The sequence below is a fragment of the Pleurodeles waltl genome, chromosome 9, assembly GCF_031143425.1.
Source record: "Pleurodeles waltl isolate 20211129_DDA chromosome 9, aPleWal1.hap1.20221129, whole genome shotgun sequence".
Taxonomy (NCBI): Eukaryota; Metazoa; Chordata; class Amphibia; order Caudata; family Salamandridae; genus Pleurodeles; species Pleurodeles waltl.
Window position 1 is genome coordinate 975,549,202 of NC_090448.1, and position 22,726 is coordinate 975,571,927.

A 22,726-nucleotide genomic window follows, 5' to 3' on the forward strand; every position below is an offset into this window, starting at 1 on the left:
TTAGTATAAAACAGGGCCTCTGCCCTACCTCATCAGACGCTTGCTGGAGAACAAACCTGAACCAGAACCTGCATCCTGCCAAGAAGAACTGCCTGGCTGCCTAAAGGACTCACCTGACTGCTTTCTACAAAGGACTGCTGCCTTGCTGTTGCCCTGCTGCCTTGCTGTACTCTTGTCTGGCTGTGAAAGTGCTCTCCAAGGGCTTGGATAGAGCTTGCCTCCTGTTCCCTGAAGTCTCAGGACCAAAAAGACTTCTCTTTCATTTGGACTCTTCGTGTGCCGAAATTTTAGACGCACAGCTTGTTCCACGGCGAGAAAAATGCCGCACACCGACGCTGATCGACACAACACCTCCGGGACGACCGGAACTTCAACGCATGGCTTCGCAAGGACAACGCCGCCCGACTTCCATAGGAGAAATCGACAACGCCTGCCGTGAGAGCGAAACTTCGACGCGCAGCCCCGCAGAACGACGTGCAGCCGGAAAACAAGCAGGAGAATCCACGCACAGACCCGGGACATCTGGTAATCCCCGCGACCCACAGAAAGAGACTGTCCGCGCTGGAAAACGACGCACAACTTGCCCACGTGAAAAATAACATCGCAAGTCCGTGTGTGCTGGGGAGAAATCGACGCATGCACTATTTTTCCACGTATCTCTTCTTCTGCGGCCCTTTGCAGAGATTTTCCACCAGAAACCAGGTACTTTGTGCTTGAAAGAGACTTTGTTTGCTTTTTAAAGACTTAAGACACTTTATATCACTTTTCAGTGATATCTTCACAAATTCATATTGCATCTTTGATCGTTTTGACCTGCAAATACCCAGATAAATATTATATATTTTTCTAAACACTGTGTGGTGTATTTTGGCGGTGTTATATTATGTTATTGTATGATTTATTGCATAAATACTTTACACATTGCCTTCTAAGTTAAGCCTGACTGCTCGTGCCAAGCTGCCAGAGGGTGGGCACAGGATAATCTTGGATTGTGTGTGACTTACCCTGACTAGAGTGAGGGTTCTTGCTTGGACAGAGGGTAACCTGACTGCCAACCAAAAACCCCATTTCTAACAGTATTAAATAAAAAATCCCCTTCCAATGGCTCTGAATGCATTGTTACCCCATGATAAGCTGCAGCCCTGGCTATGACCTGGTAGTATACTGTGGTATCCTCAGATGGAGATGGCTTGGATGGGTAAGTATCTGGGTCATTATCTGGGATGGGATCAGGGTCATAAAGGTCCCATGGGTGTACTATGTCTTCTTGTGAATACAAAGAGTGTGTTGGAGAAGGCACTGGTGGAGGGCTAGTGTGGGGGAGACAGATAGTTGTGGAGAATGAGGTGGGGAAGTATGAGGAGGTATTGGCTTCTCCTTTTGCTTTTGCACTGGTTGCTTTTGCACAGTGGCTGCACAGTGTCCAGTTCCTCTTGGAAAGCCAGCTTCCTTTCTGTTTTTAATGGAGGTGCAGTAACAATCCTTCTTGTCTCTTTATGGATGTGTATCCTGGATTGTCTCTCATCCATAATTTTGCTCAATGTCTAACTCTTCCTCAGAGGTTTTGTGGCTTTCTCTTAATTTTTTGGAAAGTCCTTGCTCCTCTGTATAAGATATCTTCTTCGGTTCCGAAGTTTGTTGTTTTTTCAGTACTGAGAATGTTGTGGAAGGTCTCGGCTTCGAAGCCGACTTTTGAATTTTCGACTCCGATGGTTTCCTGCTGGAGTCCGAAATGGAGCCCTTTATAGTTTTACTCGACTCCGAAGTGGACGGAGGAGTGGCCTTTTTTCAGTGCCGATCCCGAAGGTCGGTCGCCGACAGTCTTTTTCCAGGCCGAACCATGGCCTTCCGGCAATGGTGTACCCAAGGCCTTAGAATGTTTTTTGTGTAGGGATGTAGGAGCAGACGTACTCACATGCTGGCCAGCTGTAATGGGTCTGTCGCCCTGTTCGGAGTCTGTGTCTCGGATGGAGACTGCTGTCTGCACTTGCTCTTTTCAGTGACATCGAGATGTTCACTGCTTTTCAATGCCATTTCAAGTCTTTGGGCTCTGCGATCTCAGAGCCTTTTTTGAACTAAACGATTGACAGTCCTCACAGTTTTCCTCCCGATGGTCTGGAGAAAGGCACAAGTTACAAACCAAGTGGTGGTCTTTATAGGGGTACTTCACGTGGCACCGAGGGCAGAATCGGAATGGAGTCCGATCCATTAGGCTTTCCACATGGTAGGTCCGAATAGGCCCAAGTTGGGTGCGCGCACCCCGAAGGGCGAACAAAAGTACGTTTCCGACGGTACTACCGGTTCGATGCTAGATGGAGAACGCGATCGAAACAATACCGACAAAAAGGAAGGTTTTCCGAATCGAAATCTCGGAGCGAGAGGGAACACGTCCAAACCCGACGGCGGAAAGAAAACAATCTAACAATGGAGTCGATACCCATGCGCAATGGAACCGAGAGGAGGAGTCACTCGATCCTGCGACTCCGAAAAGACTTCTTTGAAGAAAAACAACTTGTAACACTCCGAGCCCAACCCTAGATGTTGCAATGGATATGCATAGCATGTGTATCTGCAGCTACACATGCCATCGAAAACACACACACACACATATATGTATATATATATATATATATATATATATATATATATGGAAAATGTCACTTACCTAGTGTACATCTGTTCGTGGCATAATAAGCTGCAGATTCACATGCTGTGCACTGTTCCTGCCATCTAGTGTTGGGGGCTCTGAGTGTTACAAGTTGTTTTTCTTCGAAGAAGTCTTTTCGAGTCACGGGACCGAGTGACTCCTCCCTTTCGGCTCCATTGCGCATGGGGCGTCGACTCCATCTTAGATTGTTTTCCCCACACAGGGTGAGGTAGGAGTTGGTAAAGTAAGGATACCAGAGGTGCCCATGCAATGGAGTAGAAATGTATGTACCTAGTGTGTAGCAAAAGAATATTTATTTACATATTTACAATTTACATGCAACTAAAACGGCTACAGGCTCCCGGGGAGGTGGGAGGGCGCATGTGAATCTGCAGCATATCATGCCACAAACAGATGTACACTGGGTAAGTGACATTTTCTGTTCGATGCCATGTGTAGCTGCAGATACACATGCTGTGCATAGACTACAAAGCAGTAATCTCCCCAAAAGCGGTGGTCAGTCTGTAGGAGTTGAAGTTGTCTAAAATAATGTTCTTAATACAGCCAGGCCTACTGTGGCTTGTTGTGTTGCTAACACATCTACACAGTAATGCTTAGTAAATGTATGGGGCGTAGACCAGGTGGCTGCCTTTCTTTCTAGTGGAGTGTGCCCTTGGTGTAATGGGTAATTCTCTTTTAGCTTTAAGGTAACAGGTTTGAATGCATTTAACTATCCATCTGGCAATGCCCTGTTTGGATAGAGGGTACCTGCATGAGGATTTTGGAAAGCTAAGAACAATTGTTTTGTTTTACGAAATTTTTTGTTCTGTCAATGTAATACATTAGCGCTCTTTTTAGGTCTAATGCATGCAATGCCCTTTCAGCTACTGAGTCTGGTTGTGGAAAGAACACTGGGAGTTCCACAATTTGGTTTAGATGGAACGGTGATATGACTTTTGGTAAAAATTGTGGATTTGTACGGAGAACCACTTTATGTTTATGTATTTGTATAAAGGGTTCTTGAATAGTAAACGCCTGTATTTAACTAACTCTTCGAAGTGAAGTGAGGGCTATTAGAAAGGCTACTCTCCAAGTCAAAAATTGGATTTGACAAGAATGCATGGGTTCAAATGGTGGGCCCATGAGTCGTGTTAATACAATATTAAGATTCCATGAAGGTACTGGTGGTGTCCTTGGGGGTATGATTCTTTTTAGTCCTTCCATAAAGGCTTTAATAACTGGGATTCTAAAAAGCGATTTTGGATGTTTAATCTGCAGATAAGCAGATATTGCAGTGAGATGTATTTTAATGGAAGAGAAGGCTAGATTGGACTTTTGTAAGTGTAGTAAATAACTTACAATGTTTTGTGTGGAGGCGTCTAATGGCATAATTTGATTAGCCTGGCAGTAGCGAACAAACCTTTTCCATTTGTTAGCGTAACAAAGTCTTGTTGTGGGTTTTCTTGCTTGTTTAATGACCTCCAGACACTCTTTGGAAAGGTTTAGATATCCAAATTCTAAGACTTCAGGAGCCAGATTGCTAGGTTGAGCGATGCTGGATTCGGGTGTCTGATCTGTTGGTTGTGTTGTGTTAACAGATCTGGTCTGTTTGGTAGTTTGATGTGGGGTACAACAGATAGGTCCAACAGTGCGATGTACCAGGGTTGGCGAGCCCACGTTGGTGCGATAAGTATTAGTTTGAGTTTGTTTTGACTCAGTTTGTTGACCAGATAAGTAATGAGCAGGAGAGGGGAAAAGCGTAAGCAAATATCCCTGACCAGCTGATCCATAGAGCATTGCCCTTAGACTGAGGGTGTGGGTATCTGGAGGCGAAGTTTTGGCATTTTGCGTTTTCTTTTGTTGTAAACAGATCTATGCTTGGTGTCCCCCAGCGGTGGAAGTGATCTTGTAGAATCTGGGGATGTATTTCCCCACTCGTGAGTTTGCTGGTGATCTCGACTGAGATTGTCGGCTAACTGATTGTGAATGCCTGGTATATATTGTGCTATGAGGCGAATGTTGTTTTGAATTGCCCAATGCCAATTTTTTTGTGCTAAGAGACACAGCTGTGACGAGTGTGTGTCCCCCTGTTTGTTTAGATAATACATTGTTGTCATATTGTCTGTTTTGACAAGAATGTGTTTGTGGGCTTGTAGGGGTTGAAAGGCTTTTAGTGCTAAAAAAGACTGCTAAAAGGTTCTAAGTGATTTATGTGAAGTTGTTTTTGCTGACTGTCCCATTGACCTTGTATGCTGCGATTGTTGAGGTGTGCTCCCCAACCAATCATGGAGGCGTCTGTTGTGATAATAGCGTGAGGCACTGGGTCTTGAAAAGGCCGCCCTTTGTTTAAATTTACAGGGTTCCACCACTGAAGTGAAGAGTGTGTTTGGTGGTCTATCAACACTAGATCTTGGAGCGGACCCTGTGCCTGCGTCCATTGTTTCGCTAGGCACTGTTGTAAGGGCCGCATGTGTAGCCTTACGTTTGGGACAATAGCTATGCATGAGGACATCATGCCTAGTAGTTTCATCACAAACCTGACCGTGTAGTGTTGGTTTGGTGCATGCTTGATATCATATTTTGAAACGACTGAACTCTTTGTGGACTTGGAGTGGCAATTGCTATTTGTGTGTTGAGTGTTGCTCCCAAGTATTGTATTTGGGATGGTTGTAAATGTGATTTTTGGTAATTTATAGAATATCTATTACGTATTGCATGTGAACCTGACATTGTCGTTGAGTGTTGGCTTTTATTAGCCAATCGTCTAGATATGGGAATACGTGCATGTGACGTCTCCTTATATGAGCTGCTACTACAGCTAGGCATTTTGTAAATACCCTGGGGGCTGTTGTTATTCCGAACGGCAACACCTTGAATTGGTAATGTTTGCCTTGTATTACAAACCTGAGGTATTTCCTGTGAGATGGATGGATGGGTATGTGAAAATACGCACCCTTGAGTTCCAGTGTTGCCATGTATTCCCCTTGTTTTAGTAAGGGGACTACGTCCTGATGTGTTACCATGTGGAAATTATCTGATTTGATGAAGAGATTCAGTGTTCTGAGATCTAAGATAGGCCTTAACGTTTTGTCTTTTTTCGGGATAAGGAAATACAGGGAGTAAACGCCTGTTCCCTTCTGGTGATGGGGTACTAGCTCTATTGCTTCTTTTGCTAGCAGTGCTTTGACCTCTATTTGTAATAGGTCTAAGTGTTGTAGAGACATTTTGTGCGGTCTTGGAGGAACATCTGGAGGGAATGTTGTAAACTCTATGCAGTAACCATGTAGGATAATTGATAGGACCTACATGTCTGTGGTAATGTGTGTCCAATTGTGGTAGTATTTGGTTAATCTCACCCCCACTGGTGATATGTGTTGGGGAAGGGTGACATTGAAGTCACTGCTTGCTAGGGCTTAGCAGACTGGAATTTCCCTCTTCATCTTGGGAACTGTCCTCTGTAGGAACCACGAAACCCCCCTCTCTGGTACTGAGACTGGTAGGTGGGTTTTGTTTGGGAGGTGGGTGGTTCTGATGGTTGTTGTCTAAACCCTTCCCCTAAATTATGGTTTCCTAAATGTTCCTCTGTATTGGGAGGAGTAGAGCGCGCCCATGGCTTTGGCCGTGTCCGTGTCTTTTTTCATTTTCTCTATTGCGGTATCCACTTCCGGCCCGAATAGCTGATGTTGATTAAACGGCATATTCAATACCGCCTGTTGTATCTCTGGTTTAAACCCAGAACTTCGTAGCCATGCATGCCTTCTAATTGTTACTGCTGTATTGACAGTCCGTGCTGCTGTATTAGCAGAGTCCAGGGCAGACAGGATTTGGTTGTTTGATATGGCCTGTCCTTCTTCAACCACTTGTTGGCCCCGTTTTTGGTGCTCTTTAGGCAAGTACTGGATGAAGTCTTGCATCTCGTCCCAGTGCGCCCTGTCGTAGCGGGCAAGTAGGGCTTGTGAGTTGGCAATTCGCACTGACTGGCTGCTTGCGATGGCACTGTTTTCCCTGCTGCGTCGAATTTTCGACTTTCCTTATCAGGGGGTGGCGCATCCCCTGATGATTGTGAATTTGCCCTTTTCCTTGCAGCCCCCACAACCACTGAGTTCGGAGGGAGCTGTTGAGTAATAAACACTGGGTCCGACCGGGGTTGTTTATATTTCTTTTCGACCCTTGGCGTGATGGCTTTCCCTTTTACAGGTTCTTAGAAGACCTGTTGTGCGTGTTTAAGCATGCCCGGTAACATAGGTAAACTTTGGTACGATGCATGCGTGGATGCCAGAGTGTTAAACAGGAAGTCATCCTCCACCAGTTCCGAGTACATTGTTACGTTGTGGAATGTTGCTGCTCTGGCCAATACCTGTGTGTAGGACATACTGTCCTCTGGTGGTGAAGGTTTTGTTGGATAACACTCTGGGCTGTTGTCCGATATAGGTGGGTCGTATAGATCCCAGGGGTCCGCATCGTCTTGAGTCATCCCAGTATGTGTGGGTTACTGTGCCATTGGTGACCCACTGGTGACAGCTGTGGTGATTGGAGTGGGGATGTTTGTGGTGAGAAATGTGGGGGTGGTGAACCTTTCTCTAACCACTTTGGCTTTTGGTTGTTCAGTCTCATGAAAAGCCAGTTTTCTTTTTGACTTGAGCGGAGGGATGGTTTGAATCTTCCCTGTGTCTTTCTGGCTTTCTAACCTTTTCTGAGTTTGGTCATGCTCTTCTAAATCCAGTTCTTGCTCAAATCTGTGCCTTTGTTTGAGCTGCAAAGAAAGCCCTTGCTCTTCAGTGTAGGAAGACTGTTTCGGCTCCGAAGCTGTTTTTTTTCAGTACCAAAATTCCCATCGAAATTGTCTTTTTCGGTTCCGATAAGCTCTTTCGAGGCTTGCTCGACTCGATTTCTCGACGTCAACTTTTTTCAGTGCCGGTTTCTCGACCGGAGTCTGAAGTCTTTGGCAAAATTTTGGCCTTTTTCAGTGCAGATGTTACTTGGTCACCTTCTTTTCTGTGGGTGGAGCCATGGCCTTCTGGCAGTGGCGTACCCGTGGCCTTTACTTTTTTGGATTGACCTTGGGTGTGGGACGGGGCAGGTGTACTCACTTTTTTCGCCGCCGTCGATCACCGTTGGATTCATCCGAGTCCGATCCTTGGATGGATATCCGCATTTCTTCTTCTTCGACGTTGAGATGTTGTTTCGGCTTCAACGCCATCTGTAGTCATCTTGCGCGTCGATCCCTTAAAGTCTTCTTGGATCGAAATGCTCGGCAGGCCTCACAAGTATCCTCTCTGTGTTCGGGCGATAAACACAGGTTACAGACCCGATGCTGGTCTGTATAAGGATATAAGGATACTTGGCGTGACACATGGGACAGAAACGGAAGGGGGTCCGGTCCATTAGTCTTCGATGACAGGTGTGGTCGGGCCGACCAGGCCTCGGTGAAGTGCGGAAGCCCTGAAGGGCCGCCGAAGCGGTCTTGTTGTCGGTGACGATGTGATGAAACTAAACCGGGCCCGAACGTAAACAATACCGACGAATTTCGATGATTTTCTAAGTTTCCCGATTCGAACTATGGAGCAAAGAGGAACACGTCCGAACCCGATGGCGGAAAGGAAACAATCTAAGATGGAGTCGACGCCCATGCGCAATGGAACTGAAAGGGAGGAGTCACTCGGTCCCGTGACTCGAAAATACTTATTTGAAGAAAAACAACTTGTAACACTCTGAGCCCAACACTAGATGGAAGGAACAGTGCACAGCATGTGTATCTGCAGCTACACATGCCATCGAACATATATAACTGTCCAGTAGAAGGCGTTTTGCCGAAACGCGTTGACAGACATCTCATTCGGGACTCTGAATTACCTATATTAGCTAAATAAATAAATTCATCAACTAAATACGAGCGCTTTGGACTCAATTGACTTCGACACTTGGGAGATACGTGATGGGATCGGTGCAGCCGTCAGATGGCTATCAGTCCATCTGTTGAAGAAATAATATATATATATATATATATATATATATATATATATATATATATATATCAGTCACAGTGCATATGGAGGCAGGAGAGTGTGGGTCTCTGAAGAGTGCGCTGAGACGTGTCCATTTCTGGCATGTCTGTAAAGGCAGCAGTATGTGTAAGCATTGCATTGGGCGGCTATGTGAATCATACGGACTGCATGGAGTGTTTTAATCAGCATTGTAAATGTTTGTGTCCCTCAAGTGGGTATATCAGTGTGAAGTGTTATTTTGGTGGACAGAATATGGTGTACCATCTGCTGTGTTTCGAGGACCATTGACTATAATGCACTTGTAATGGGATGGATGGAACATCAACCATAATTCTGACGGAGTGCCCATTCACCTCTAAATAAGGCCCAGAGCTTACATAAAGTCAAATGTTTATTGTATTAGGCGTGTGTCTATATCACAAGTGACTTACTGTCAAGCGTGTGTAGAGTCAGAATTGGGTCATCTGTGTCACATGGACTGTGTATATGGGTTGAGTGCATGTATCAGTCTGACTGTATATGGAGTCAGGAGAATGAGGGTTTGTCATAAGTCCAGTGGATGTTTTTAACAAGTGTGCACAAACTATTGTATCACCTTATATTTCGTGCAGTTTCTGAATCGAGTGTTCTGGATAGTGTCTTTCAGCCAGATACGTTGAGTGTACCAAGCAACTAACAGTAGCTAGGTGATATAAATTGCACATATAGGCACCTAAGACTGTCAATTTGGTGCACACTTTATAAAATACCAGCTGCTTATGATACTTCTGCTAAGCAGCAGCACACATAACAATAAACATTACAGTCTTACTGGACTGTGTGCTTTGTATGTATCTGGGTGCACCATTGTGTTTACTATTATATATACTGGGTGTGTGTTTCACGAATAGTGTATCTGGATTTGGTCATCCTAAGATGTATTGGACCAGGGTGTGTGCTGTGTTTGGGCGTCAGTATCATATGCAGATTGTTTATTTGGCTTCATGAAGTATGCGTGCCCATCAGGTGTGTCAGGCACCTGGTTGTATGAAGTCTCAAAAGTGTGTTTATTTAACGAGTGTGTATATCAGAAATCAATCCTGTCGCTTTTTAAAGGATGTGTACAAACATATGTATTGCATGGAGTGTGTGTTTTGGGTCTTTGTATAGTTTGCCTGCTCAGACGTGTCCTTTGTATACTGTCTGTACTGGGCATCGTGAAGTGTGTGTAGCAGAGAAGTCTCAGGTTTTGTATCACTTGTAGTGTGGAACTGTGTGTAGTACCCCAGCTTGGGAATTTCTTTTCATTTTTTAATGACAAAGCCACTATAAACTAACTGAAACTTTAGTTTCTTAAAAGGACTTTCTTTTGTTATTTTTCAAATGAAATCTAACAAAAGTACAATTACCTTGTGACAACCCTGCCTTAGCAAATGGATCTACACTTGCACCGTTTTTACTTGACAAGGCCTAAACTAAGTTAAGTTTGAGTGAATCATTGTTTATGTTTAAATGTTTGTAAAATGATGCATAATGGTGTAAGTACTTGCAGTGAGACTGAAGTATATTTGTAAAAGCCATTTGTATGGGTGCATGGTGGCTAACAACTGTATTATAGGGAGGAGGAAACTGTCCCTGTTTGTGCTGCAGCCACTTTTAACAGAGTGCGCCCGGAGCAAACAGAGACAGTACACCCTATTACAGCACATTATCTGTCTCCCCCCCCCCCCCCGGGCAGACACAAACTCATGGCTGCCTTAGGGGCAGTGTTTCACAGAGCAGGTGGCACCTAACCTACACTTTAAAGGGGAACAGAGATCCCCTGCTGGTGGGTGCGGAGAGTGACAGGGAGAGGTCTGCAGGGACTATGCAGCCATCTCAGCAAGGGTCGTCTTTGGAGGGGTGCACTGACTGAAGAACAGTCAGTGCGTCTAACATCCTCTTTGCCTCTGCATCCTTAATACGGCAAAGGCATAGATGTAAAGTATTACACCAGCAGGGTGTTGTGGTTGTGGGTTCGAGATGGTGCACTGCATACCAGGTTTCTGGTGGCGAAGACTCACCTTGCAGCATTTCAAGTTAGACAGGGGGTTAGGGGTAGTGTAGTGAAGAATAGAAAGGTGGAGTGAAATGAAAGGAATGGGACAGCACAGGTGTGATGAACAGGAAGAGATGCCTGTGGTGCACACACTGTTTTCCTCTGTGTGTAGAGAAAAGTGCTTGAGAGGCAGCAGAGGAGAAAGTTCAGCAGTGCAGGCTTGCCTGTGCAGAGGCAGTCTATACATCAGCACACCATGAACCATAATGGCTGTGCTGTGGTGTGGTGTTAGACAGAGGCAAAAGATTCTGGAGTGTTTGCAATGCATCCAATGCCTGGTAGCGGCAGACACAGTTGGTAAGCTCTTGCCTGAAGCGCTAGATTATGAGGGAACACTACACAGCCACTCTGAGTGGCAGGGGGGCTATTCTAATGGACATAAGGAAGGATATGGGAAATGGGCTGACTATTAAGAGTTTTGCCATGCCAGGGTGGATGGAGGTGGGGCAAAGGACAGATGGTGGGAATAGCACAGCAGAGCTAAGGGAGAAGGAAATAAAACAGATGGGGAATCAATGGGAAGAAGGATTGTACTAAAGTATACCGAGATTCAGGGGAACGTAGCAGGCTGTCTCTCGGAGGTAGCAGGATGGCTGGTGGCACACTGTGTAAAACTTAATGCAGGCAAAACAGAAATCACTTTTCACTTCTTTGTGGGGCATGCACGGTCTGGAATGATTCTTGATGGACTTCGTTGTTGGGTCCTGCACCCAGGCTTAAAAGGATGGAAAAGAATTTGGGTTTCCTAATTGATGATTCTCGTTCAATGCAGGAATAGGTAAATACAGTGTGCAGGAGTTGCTTTGGACTGTTACGTGCTTTTCGAAGGCTATTTTGGTGGCTCCCAGTAACGTGGAAAAGGAATATAATTCAAGTTTTGATTTTGAGTAGGCTAGGCTATGGGAATGTGCTATATGTGGCCATGTAAGTTTATCTGTTCATGCTTCTTCAGTCTATTCAGAATGTGACGCAAGACTGTTTTGTAACAGGCATAGCTGGAGTTCTACTTCAACCTGCCTTAAAATTCTTCACCGGCTTCCAATTCGTAACAGAGCAATTTTTAAGTTAGTTTTCCACGGGCACACAGCCCTTTATGACAATGGTTCAACAAATTTAAGCGACAGTGTTACATTCTATAAGCCAGCGCAGGATCTCCACTCTGCTAATCAAGCTTTTATGTACTACAAAAGAATCAAGAAATCCAGAATGGGTGGTCACTCTTAATTTTTTGGCAGCTGTCCACTGGAATAATCTCCCTTTGAATCTATGTTTGACAGTGCATTTGTAAGTCTTTCAGAGAATGTTGAAGACTTGGGTGTCTCCACTCCATAGACTTGGTGAAGGCTGGATCTGGGCAAGTGTGAAGTCCAGCGCTGGGACATCCCTCAGGGGAAGAGGGTGCACTTTATAAATTAATAAATAAAAAATAAATTAAATAAGGAATGTGTGGGGAAGAGATAAAGAAGAGATGAAGTCTTGAGCTGGGTGCGTGGGTAAATGGGTGCGGGTAAAGTAGACAGGTGGAAGAGATGGATGGGGTGTTCAGAGAACTGTGTGTAGTAGCCTGTCTGGTTTGGTGATCAGAAGGCAAATAAGCAAAATAAGCCAAAAGTTAATATGAGAGAGCTGCTCCAGTCACTTGTAAAGGTATGTGCGACTCAGCCACCGGCATGAAAATAGAACTGGGTTCAGTATGGTCCATCTGACGGTCATGAGAAGAAGTGCACAAGACGGAAAAATCCCAGGGAAAAATCTAACTGGACTGACACATACTGGGATGACCTGGACAAATCTTGGAGGACAGTTTGGATGCTGAATCAGATGGTAAACTGTATTATGAAGAAGAGAAGATAGAAGAAGTTCTTGAAGTACAGGAAGTTAAGATGGTAAGGGGAGAAGACGATATGGGGATCAAAAATAGGGTAAAAAACGTGAGATGTAAAGGAGAGGGTGGCTTACAAAACAAAAAAGTTGATGTTTTGTGGGGCATTGAAGAGAGCAGGAACCCACACAGGGAAGAAAAGGATTAATAAAGAAAGAGGCATTATTTGTCTAGGTCTATGAGAAAGGCTGACAGAGGATATTGTAGTTGGTCAGTGCTCAAACAAGATATAAAGTCAGAAAGTAAACAAGAAGTGTGGAGGATAGAAGGGTGGATGAGGTGTTGTATGTGCGAGACAAGTATGGGGTCCCTAGATCAGTGGATAAGGGCTGGAATTGGGACATTCTAAGGAAAAAGTGCTGAAGATGACAAATGGACAGTGAAACAAAAAGGGGGTGAAAACAGGGGAAAGCAAAAAAGAGAGAGGCGTATATCGAGGACAGGGATCGGGGAGGATTGGAAAAGCTATAGAAAAATCCATATTTGGTGATAAAAAAAACACTGGGACACAAGGGAAACCTCTAGAAAGGCAATTTATTGATGTGCTTATTTTGTTACAGAGAGCAGGCAAAAAAGCAGGTTTGAAGGAGTTGTTGAGGATGCAGTAGGGTACAGTCACCTTTAAGAACTGGACATCAGTATTCCTTATATATTCAAGTGCTTATTTTGAACACTAAGAACGCTGTTTTGTGTTACTTAGGTACACAGATGCGATCTGGATAACTCTGGCAAACTGTGATGGCATGGCATAGGTAAAATCCAATAAGAAATTTTACATGAGAATTGGGAAATATGCAGAAATTCAGCGGGGAGGACTAGTTAAGGACCTTAGCTTCCAAATTACAAGGCACCACTGAAGTGGCCACCCATACCCCATGCCGTCAGTATCCTTCCTGCACAATATTGGGTCTTTCTGGGGCATCCTAGCTGATTTGGGGTGGGATGGTCCCCAGAAGACATTTTCAGCCAGGTAAGGAATGTAGGTCGTTCCAAGGGGATTCTCTAGAAGAGTACTACATAACTTTACCAAAGGTGGTGCAAGCGGACCAAGTGTGGTGTAAAACACTCAGTCACAGGACGAATATATGTAATGGCTCACACATCATTTAAGAAGGATGTACTGGAATATGGTTAGCTTTTTACCAAGTTAGGTAAGCTGCAGGTATTTTGGTCAGGGAGTTTAAGCAGGGGCTTTGGTTCAGGAACCAGGGCCCACAAAGAGGCATTATGTGAAGAATTTGAATCAGTGTTTGCCATGCTGCAGGTGGATAGGACAAATGAGGAAAAAATCTTAAGTAGAAGAGTGGATGGCCCTTTTTACTATTGCCCACTGTACAGCCTATTTGTGCTCCTCCCTATGGAGATAGTGTCCAAAACAGCCGAAGAGGAGTTTCTGTTGATGACTACGGAGGATCAGTTTGCCAATGATTTCATTCACGAGAATGACAGAACATGAGACAAAGTAGAGGGGGGTTTAGATATGAAACTGCAATCAAATCAGCTTTTTCTCTACAAAAGTAGCACATGGTTAGCTTTTATTTGTTAGGCATGCAATTTGATGGGTTTCTGTTTGTGGCCAACGGCTTGCCGAAGAGATGTTCTATGTCTTACTTGTTACTGAAAAAGCTGAGCTCTTTCCTGCAGCAGTTTCTATAGTGTTATGTGCAGTGGAAAAGACTCATTTGAACAACATCATGGTTTGCAGCAAGTAAGGGTCAATGTGGATTCGGGATTGCACTGGAGCACTTTTATGAACTGATTTAGCAGCTGTGTTGCAATCAGAGGCAAAGAAGACGGATAGGCCAGTCACAAAGTTGACTTTTTGAGAGCTGTGCCTGATTTGTATAAGATGGACCACGTTTCCTGAGGAACACTGTGGAGAGGAGATAATCACTGTGCTGACTGAGGAAGTGGTGGTGGCTAAGAAGTTGGTGTTGTGGAAGGTTTTACAGGTACACATGAGTTTCAGAGCTTTCCAGAAGCAAGAGGCCCATCTGGCTTCAGAATATATTAGCAAGGTAGGTGGAATCCGGAGAAGTGGACCAATAGGTGGATCAGAGAGGGAAGCAGTATTGTGTTTCTTGATTTATTTCCTGCTTGGGCATGTGCTAGCTAACAAGAAAGTTAATTTTAACACAGACAATGTGATGCTTCTTCAGTGAAGGATGAGCAAGTGTTGTAGCTAGTCAGCTTTCTGAATGGAGAAGAGGCTACCCCTTCTGCCTGGATGGAAGCAAGGAATCTTGACAAAACACACTGCAGTTGAAGGTAAATTACATCGATGGTGTAAACCTAAATCTTATGACTGCAGAAAGCTGGATTTTATCAGCTTTAGATTTGTTTTAAACCTCAAGATACTTTTCAAGCTGCTGCTTTCAGACCCTGCACACAGTGTTCAATATTCAATAAATCCCTTAGGAAACAGCAATCCTAGCGCGTTATTACACACAAACACACAGCCTCCTCCCTATTCAGTACCTGCTCAAAGCCACAAGAGTCACAGCAGAAGATGCGGGCACATGGGTGTGTCTTTATCATAATTTTCCCCTCATTCTGTGCCTTCGCCGCAAAGTAAAGACGGCCCTTCATTGCTTTCCGCCTGTAAAGTGAAAAAGCAGGTGATCAGATGAGAGCCGAGGATAGACAATCACTTATTGCTACTGATTTATTTATTGTTTATCATTAGCAAAGGTACCTGGAAGGTTGATATCTCTGGCCACATGAGAAGGAACAGCATTTCACCATGGTCTCAACAGTGCTGGGCGCTCCCAGGTCTCTTCACAAACCTTTCCACAGACACACTCATCTATGTGTACCAGTCATGCCTCAGTGTAAGGAGACAGTTATTCAGATCTACAACATTGTCCTCAGTGCCAACATCTTCCGTGAGCTTCTCCTCAGGTGTATTAAAGCTAACCCTGGGCACAGCTATTCACTTCCACCACTCACAGCGATGTTGAACCTGGCTTATCTCTTCACTTCTACCATTGTCATCAATGCACTACAGTTTGCCCTGACACACCTCTTCACTTGCACCACTCTAATTGATGTATTAAAGTTAATCTGAATACAGCTCTTCACTTTTACCACTCTCGGGATGTATTAAAGTAAACTCCAATACAGTTCTTTATTTCTATCAATCTCTAGACCATACTAGTCACCGCAACACCTCTCTTCACTTCTATCACCGTCCTAAACATCTACAGTTTACCCTGATACACCTCTTCACTTGTACCACCCTCAGAGATGTACTAAAGCAAAACTCAGCATAGCTCTTGACATCTCCTTCAAATCTACCACTCTCCGATGTACAATTGTCATGCCTATCACACTTCATCCTCAGTACTAAAGTCCCCTGCACTCTCTGCTCCACTTCTATCACCGCTTCTGATGTACTACCGACACCCAAGACACTCTCCTTTACTTCTACCACTCTCTCCAATGTGTTAAAGTTTACCCCTACACATCATTTCAGTTCTAACACTAATATGTACCTCAGTTGCCAACTGACACTCTCCTCCAGTTCTCCCACTTTTGCCAATGTAATAATGTCCCCCAGGCATCTCTCTCTCTTGTCTATCAGACCCTATATCTCCCCAGTCACTCTCCCCTTCTACAATATTTTCCTTAGGGAATCTCTTTCCTTCTATCATTTTCTCTTCAGGGTTACATCTCAGACACAGAGTTCCTCTGACCCTCTTAAGAGGGGGCAGCAATGTGCCTACTATACTACCCTTTTTTCAACAGTGGTAGGAATAGATATGCTTAATAATTGTTAAAGTATATTATAAAAGGTAAGTTTAATTCAAGTGTTTATGCAGTTTAGTTTTATTCAGCTACCAGCATTATTGTCGGCTAACTTCTAAAAAGGTCTCTTGTAATGAATAAAATTCAGTGCTCCCTGTCAGAAGGGTAACTTAACTTTGTCTTTTCAGGTGCTTTCAACGTTTTTTCTATCAGCTGGTCTTTGACAGTAAATCAGAATTAAGCTATGCTTGTGAACTATCCAATATTTTCCTTTTTTTCATTAGTCTAAGAAGTAACCTTTTAGGAGAGAAATGAATAAGCCCCTAGTCGGTGGCAGTAAAGATGTGTAGTAGCTGGGTATAACAATTTTTCCTGTAAACCCCAGGAAAGAGGTCTATGATGCCCTTCCAGAATGTGTGAATGACTGTATTCCCCATCTGCACAGCCACCCCTCGGTTCTTGTGTTCTTGTGCTGTGGCTAATTTTGCCACAGCTCCTCGGGCTCAGAAGAGCCACTTTGTTCCCTATGACTTGAGTCCATCCCTGGCACACTGACTGAACTGGCAGGGACTTGTATCTCATCTGGTGGGCTTACTCTTTCTTCCCAATCTGGACTTTTCTTCCCAACAAGCCCCCTTCACAAGTCCTCTGCCATGTAACTGTTTCGCCCCCTGCTCTACAGTAAGTTGGGGTTAAATCCCTACCTAGTCGGCTTTGAAGGCATTCAGAAATCCCTGAGGTTACCTTATTCCAAGAGCTGTAGACTCTGTAATGACTTTATATGAGTGCTGCATGTCGCTTTGCCACAGGAGCTTTTAACCCAGTCACAAAAGTAGCCCCAAAGCGTTAGAGAGACACCTGTGAAAGATTCTGTTTTAGCATTAGCGGTATTTTCACAAACATAGTAGTCTGAGGATTCCCTGGGAAGTTCACATATATTTCAACCTACTTACCAGGTTTTTAAGGACATCAAAATGTTTTGACTATCCGGCTCATTTTGAGATATGGCCCCATGAAGATCCAGTACACTGAGGTATCGGCATATCAGAATTGCAACTTGTGATATTGGCCCCTGGATTCCATACCGGTTGCCCTAAAGATTACATGTGACTGGAAGAGGCAACGGAGAGACCGATAGACTATTCCATGTACGTTTTTGTGGAAAGGACCTAGTCCTCCTGTTCATTTCTGAAGTTCCCAGTTGGAGATCTAAACAAATCTTTCTGACAGTAATTCGCAACAGGAACCTATCCTGCAAAACTATCCTGAATCTGAAAAGACCTGAAGACTTCTGTGCTGGTCTTACAGCACTTCTTGTCACTGTGTAATTCCATTGACTGTTCCGTAGAAATAAGGAACAGCATTGGAAGGAGCAAAGCTCAATGGGAAGGGCTCAGAAGTCCTTTCACCAAACCAAGTTTACACCAAGTTGTAGATAAGGTCACGCAACAAAGCACTGGAAGCCCTGAACATTACTCTAGGCACTTTTCATTTTCAACAGTGTGTACTGCGACATCTACTCCATGCTGTACAAATGACAGTGGGTGGCATGGTCTTGCAGTCTCTTATGACATTAGTAGGTTTTTTAGTTAAGTGAAGGATATCCTGTGTGATGCCTGTTGGAATATGCATGTTTCTGTGAATTCACTCGAAGCAGAATCGAGGTATTGATTTAGAGGTGCCACGTTTCCTTCAGTGGGTGCCTAACAACATTAGGGATTTTTGCACAAATGCGATCAGCCACCACTATCTCCGCATCTTCCCACATGCAGTTTCTTAATCATCTCGGTGTTGGCTGCCCAAAATCAGGATGAATAATGTGCTTTGTTCCAGGTCACGAGTGTCTGCAATATTCTTTAACAGCTTGTAAACTATTTCAAAACATGGTAGCCATCTTGTCTAATTTTGTTGCCATTGCTCTATCAAGTGGTGCATGCAAATAAAAACAGTAAACTGTTGTACCCTTTTTCTGTTTCAAATTATAGAAACTCTCACTGATACATTAAGCGTTTGCGTTTTTATGGTATTGCTGTTACTTTCAAAATTATGATTCATAATAACCTTGTCTTTTAAAAATGTTTTAAATTTATCTGAATGTGCCAGCTGAGTGTTTATGAACAGAACTGTAGTATTCAGTGTTCTGCAATCCAAAAGGGGAATTCATTTAGTCAAGTTCTTGAAGTCAGAACAAAGATGACCCTGAAGCTTTACCAGGGGATGGATTGGGCATACACACAGACTACAAAAGCGAGATGCTGAGTTTCACAAGCAATGAGAGATCAGAGGCGGTCTATTGTTGACCCATGTGAAGGATGTACTTCACAGATCTGCTTCATCTTTTGGTTGTAAAAGGATGTTTTATCCTTGTTTTTGCTTGAACAATGACCGATTAGATTGACTCCACTTTGATATTTTGCTTCACGATGCCTACATAGAAAGAGATACTTAGTAGCACACACTGAATCCAGAACTGTGCCAACTGGACCTTAGTCAAGTTTCATTTCAATTTTCCTGGAAAGTAGCTTTGCCAATGTTCTAAATTGTCTCAATATTTTTGTTACGTTTGGCTTTGCTTGGTTTCAAGCTTGGTGGTCAATTCAATTGTGCTGGATGGGCGTCATATGGAAGAATGTTAGCAGTGTGTTCAATTCATTTATTTACAAACTGCATACCGTTAAGTACCCATTGAGTGACAAAAACCCTTGTGCTGGTAGCCCAGATTGGTTGGAGCTGGGGTGAGCATGGTGTACTGGATAAAGGGGACTTTTTACATCAGTATTCCAGCATCCATCTAGGTAATGGATGCGGGCACTAGTTCTCGTTAATACTAGTAATGGTTCAAAGTGTTTTAAGAATTTCCTAATAATGGCATTAATATGTAATCAAATAATCATATGTTTGTTTATATATGACAATGTAGCAGGTGTAGGTTTAATTTGAAAAGCCATTATATTTTGTATGTAAGTCTATGAAATAAGGAAACATTTCCCCTTTGTATGCTAATTTACACTGATGTTGTTAATGGCCCGAAGTTTTTTTGGGAGTCCAAAACTGATCTTCTGCAAGCTTTGCATCCGATCAGAGATATAATATTCTTCTGTTTATGAGACAGCAGACACCTTTGTGAACGTCTCTATTCAAAAGCAGCCCGAAGCAGCCACTTGGATCAGGGGCATCCCCATCATTACTGCTGAGGTTGATAGCAGTTTATAATCACCTGTTGGTACTTAATATGTTGTAAAATGCTGGACACTTTTACGATGATGTACCAAATTAATCTGATAAATTCTTGTAGGAAAATACCCTTTGTGTATGGTCACTCAAATACATATTTCTCCATTGATGATGGTTTTGCCTCTGAAAGTGCTAACCAGGCCACAGTGCCAGTGTCCTCTCTCTAAAATATGATGCTTGTGAATTGATACCCCCCAATTGGCAAGGACTTTAACCGCCTTATAAATCCCTGGTAAGTGGTACCAGTGGTACCCAGGGCAAGGGAGGAAAAGGGGCCACCAGGGCTTGCAGCACTGATTGTGGCACACAGTGACCCAAGTAAACAGATGACAGCAGTCCTGCCATTGCAGTCTGCATGAGCAGTGAAAACTGCCAAAAGTCAACAATGCCCTCCCCATGAGCGGCAAGGTCACAGCACTATTTTTTAATGTATGCCAGACACCCCATAGGGTAGGCATTCTGAGACCAGGAGGAAGGGTCCATTATATTAAAAGTGTGAACATATAAGTGAAAGCTTATATGTCCCTATAGAAGCCCCTGTGCCATTAAGGGCTATAAGTGTTCAGGGGGCCAGCAGTTGCCAGCTCATTATGGTGACACTGAGAAGTTCCATTTTGGTTTAAAATTACTTGGCTCATCAAACCTGACTTGTTCCCCTTGGCGGATGCGATGTGGCATGCACCCAAGTGGCTACCTTAGAGGCTGCCCACCTGGCTGCACAGGCCTTTCCTGTGCCCTGGCTGACAGCCTATAGCTGCTGCCACCAAAACAGCAGCCTGACCCTCTGCTAGGAGGTGTGAACTCTCCCAGGAGTCAGAAACAAAAGGCCAGCTTGGGCAAGAGGATTTAAGGGGCTCCCTTGGCACCAGAACCTCAGATCTGATTGACTTGCAACAACAGACAAAGAAGAGATCCTAGCCTGTGACTTCAAGACCTGCCAAAAGAAATAGGTGCCAAAGACTGCACCTGTGGGTACCACCCTGCAACTGCACGACTGCAACTCGTCCGGGACAGATTCCAAAGGACAGAAGAACCCCTCTGCAAGCCAAAAGCAACTCCAGAAGTCCCTTGGACTAGACATACTAATCCACTGCAGCAGAAGGTCAGACTCACACTCTCCATTGGCCTGCCGAGGGATTGTCCGAAGGTAAATGGTCTAGTGTATTGTGGACAACGTAGTCTTGACTCCCAGCAAGTTTCAAGCAGCTACAGCTTTCCTCCGGACTCCAGAGACCAAAGGCTGAACTTGCTGTTACCAAGTCTTGTTGGGGGCCAGTCGGGCTACCACTATCTTTTTTCGATGTTGTGCCTACAGGGAATCCTGTAGCATCCTCAACCCGAACCCCAGTGGCACCATTGTAGAGATTTTGTATCCCCTTCCTCATGTGCACCGTCTAAGTGGCAAAACAAGTACCCGCGGCTCCCACGTTCTGCATCAGGAACAGCCAGGACTACTCTGCACTGGACTTTACGAGCCAGGTAAAAATCAAATGACTGTCTGAGTCTAGTCCTGGTACCCGTCTCACCTTACCACCCCAGTGGTTTCCACTGAACTCGACCTGCAAGTGACAGATTGTCACTAGTGGATTTTCCCATTGACTGCAATGTTATTATTTTGAAAGAGTGACATGCACCATAGCTCTGGTTATAGTCACCCGATTGCCTTCGTTTTGCTGACTAAAATTATACACAAATCTGCTTAATTTTTTTTATAAAGCTGTGCCAGATTTCTTTCGAGTCGTGTCAATTATTTATCATCTGTGTTGGTACTCTGGAATAGTTTACATTTGTTACTCTATTAAAGCCTACAGCATTATGCCACACTACCAGGACTGAGCTAGAGATTTATTAGTTTGAATCCAAAGGACCTATTTGGGGATAAAATGAAGGTATTGCATTAATACCCCACTTTCCTACAGTTCTGCTTCACAGCTCCACTCCACTTTTTAGCTGGGGCACAGGATGTCTTTTCTTTAAGGTGAGGGACATCATCTTTTAACCACAGATCGAATTTTAAGCAGGTTTAGGGGTCTATCAATTAAGCCTCATCCAAGATTTGTCACTAAACTTAAGGATTACTTAAAAGGTTAACTGTTTTCAGAACATTTTCTAACCTAGTATGGGGTGTTCACTACAGGTGTCTTTGAACACCTTTAGGAGAAAGCTGGTCAAGAACGCTATGTGTCTAATGTTACCCATATTCTTCCATATTTTGTCAAGTTTTTCAAAACATGGCAGAGCCACTCAAAATCATGAAGCTTTGAGTAGAACACTCAAACTACAGGTTTTTAGTAACCAAGTTCCAAATTCACAATGATGACTGGCGCATTGGGAGGGATTGGCCGCAAGTGCCTCTTATGAGCAGATGGTCCCCTCACGAAAAAAAAACACTGAGGGCTTACATCCAGAGTGGAGATGCAGAGGTAAAGAGAAATTAATTTCTAGGTTTTTGCTTGCTACTAATATATGTACAGGCATCTGAGGATTTGCTCTAAAAAAAAAAAAAACAGTGCATTTTTCCTATGTGGTTCCAAACATATGATTTCAAAAGGGTTGAGTGGTTAATCACACAATCTTGGACATTTCGGTTTGAGACTGTTTTGAGAACTTCCAGTGCATAGCAGTGGTTGATTTCAGATAAATCAACTTTTGTGAAAAGGCACTTTCTTTAGTGCAGCGAGAGTACCAATGCCAAGCCCTCCACTCACTGCTCAGAGCAGAAGGAACTTGGGCAGCAGTCAACAAGTATTTCCCTCTCCGGCCTGCGCTGGTTCACCAGAGGGCTGAATGATCCACAGGTCTCCTCTAAGCGTGGATTTTCCTGAGCACCCTTTCTCCATTTGTATGACCCTGGCATTGGTGCTGGTTCTCGCCAAACACCCTCACACTACTGCTACCACTTGTTCTTCAGTGCTGGGGTCTTCTCTTCAGGTACATCTAATTTTACTACTCTCCTGTTGCTGAAGAACTTACCTCGGCGCATTCCTCCATTTCAAACACTTATCTGCGCTGATTCGATCAATGCACATCTATCATTGTATGCTCACGGAGGGTAAACTTCAGTTATGCCCACGGCTTCTACGTCTTTGTCCGCTTTAAATGGAAAATATGGGCACAAATACCATTCTCTTTAT

At 44.0% G+C, this 22,726-nt stretch overlaps 1 protein-coding gene across 3 annotated transcripts in view; it reads right to left on the bottom strand.

Annotated features, from left to right (window-relative positions):
* TMEM63C (transmembrane protein 63C) overlaps window positions 1–22,726 on the bottom strand; it is a 529,797-nt gene that overhangs the window by 177,081 nt on the left and 329,990 nt on the right. For all 3 annotated transcript variants that reach the window (XM_069208424.1, XM_069208421.1, XM_069208422.1), the window contains one exon: window positions 15,090–15,210. In XM_069208424.1, coding sequence (XP_069064525.1) covers window positions 15,090–15,210 — 121 coding nt within the window. The remainder of the gene's footprint in view (window positions 1–15,089; window positions 15,211–22,726) is intronic.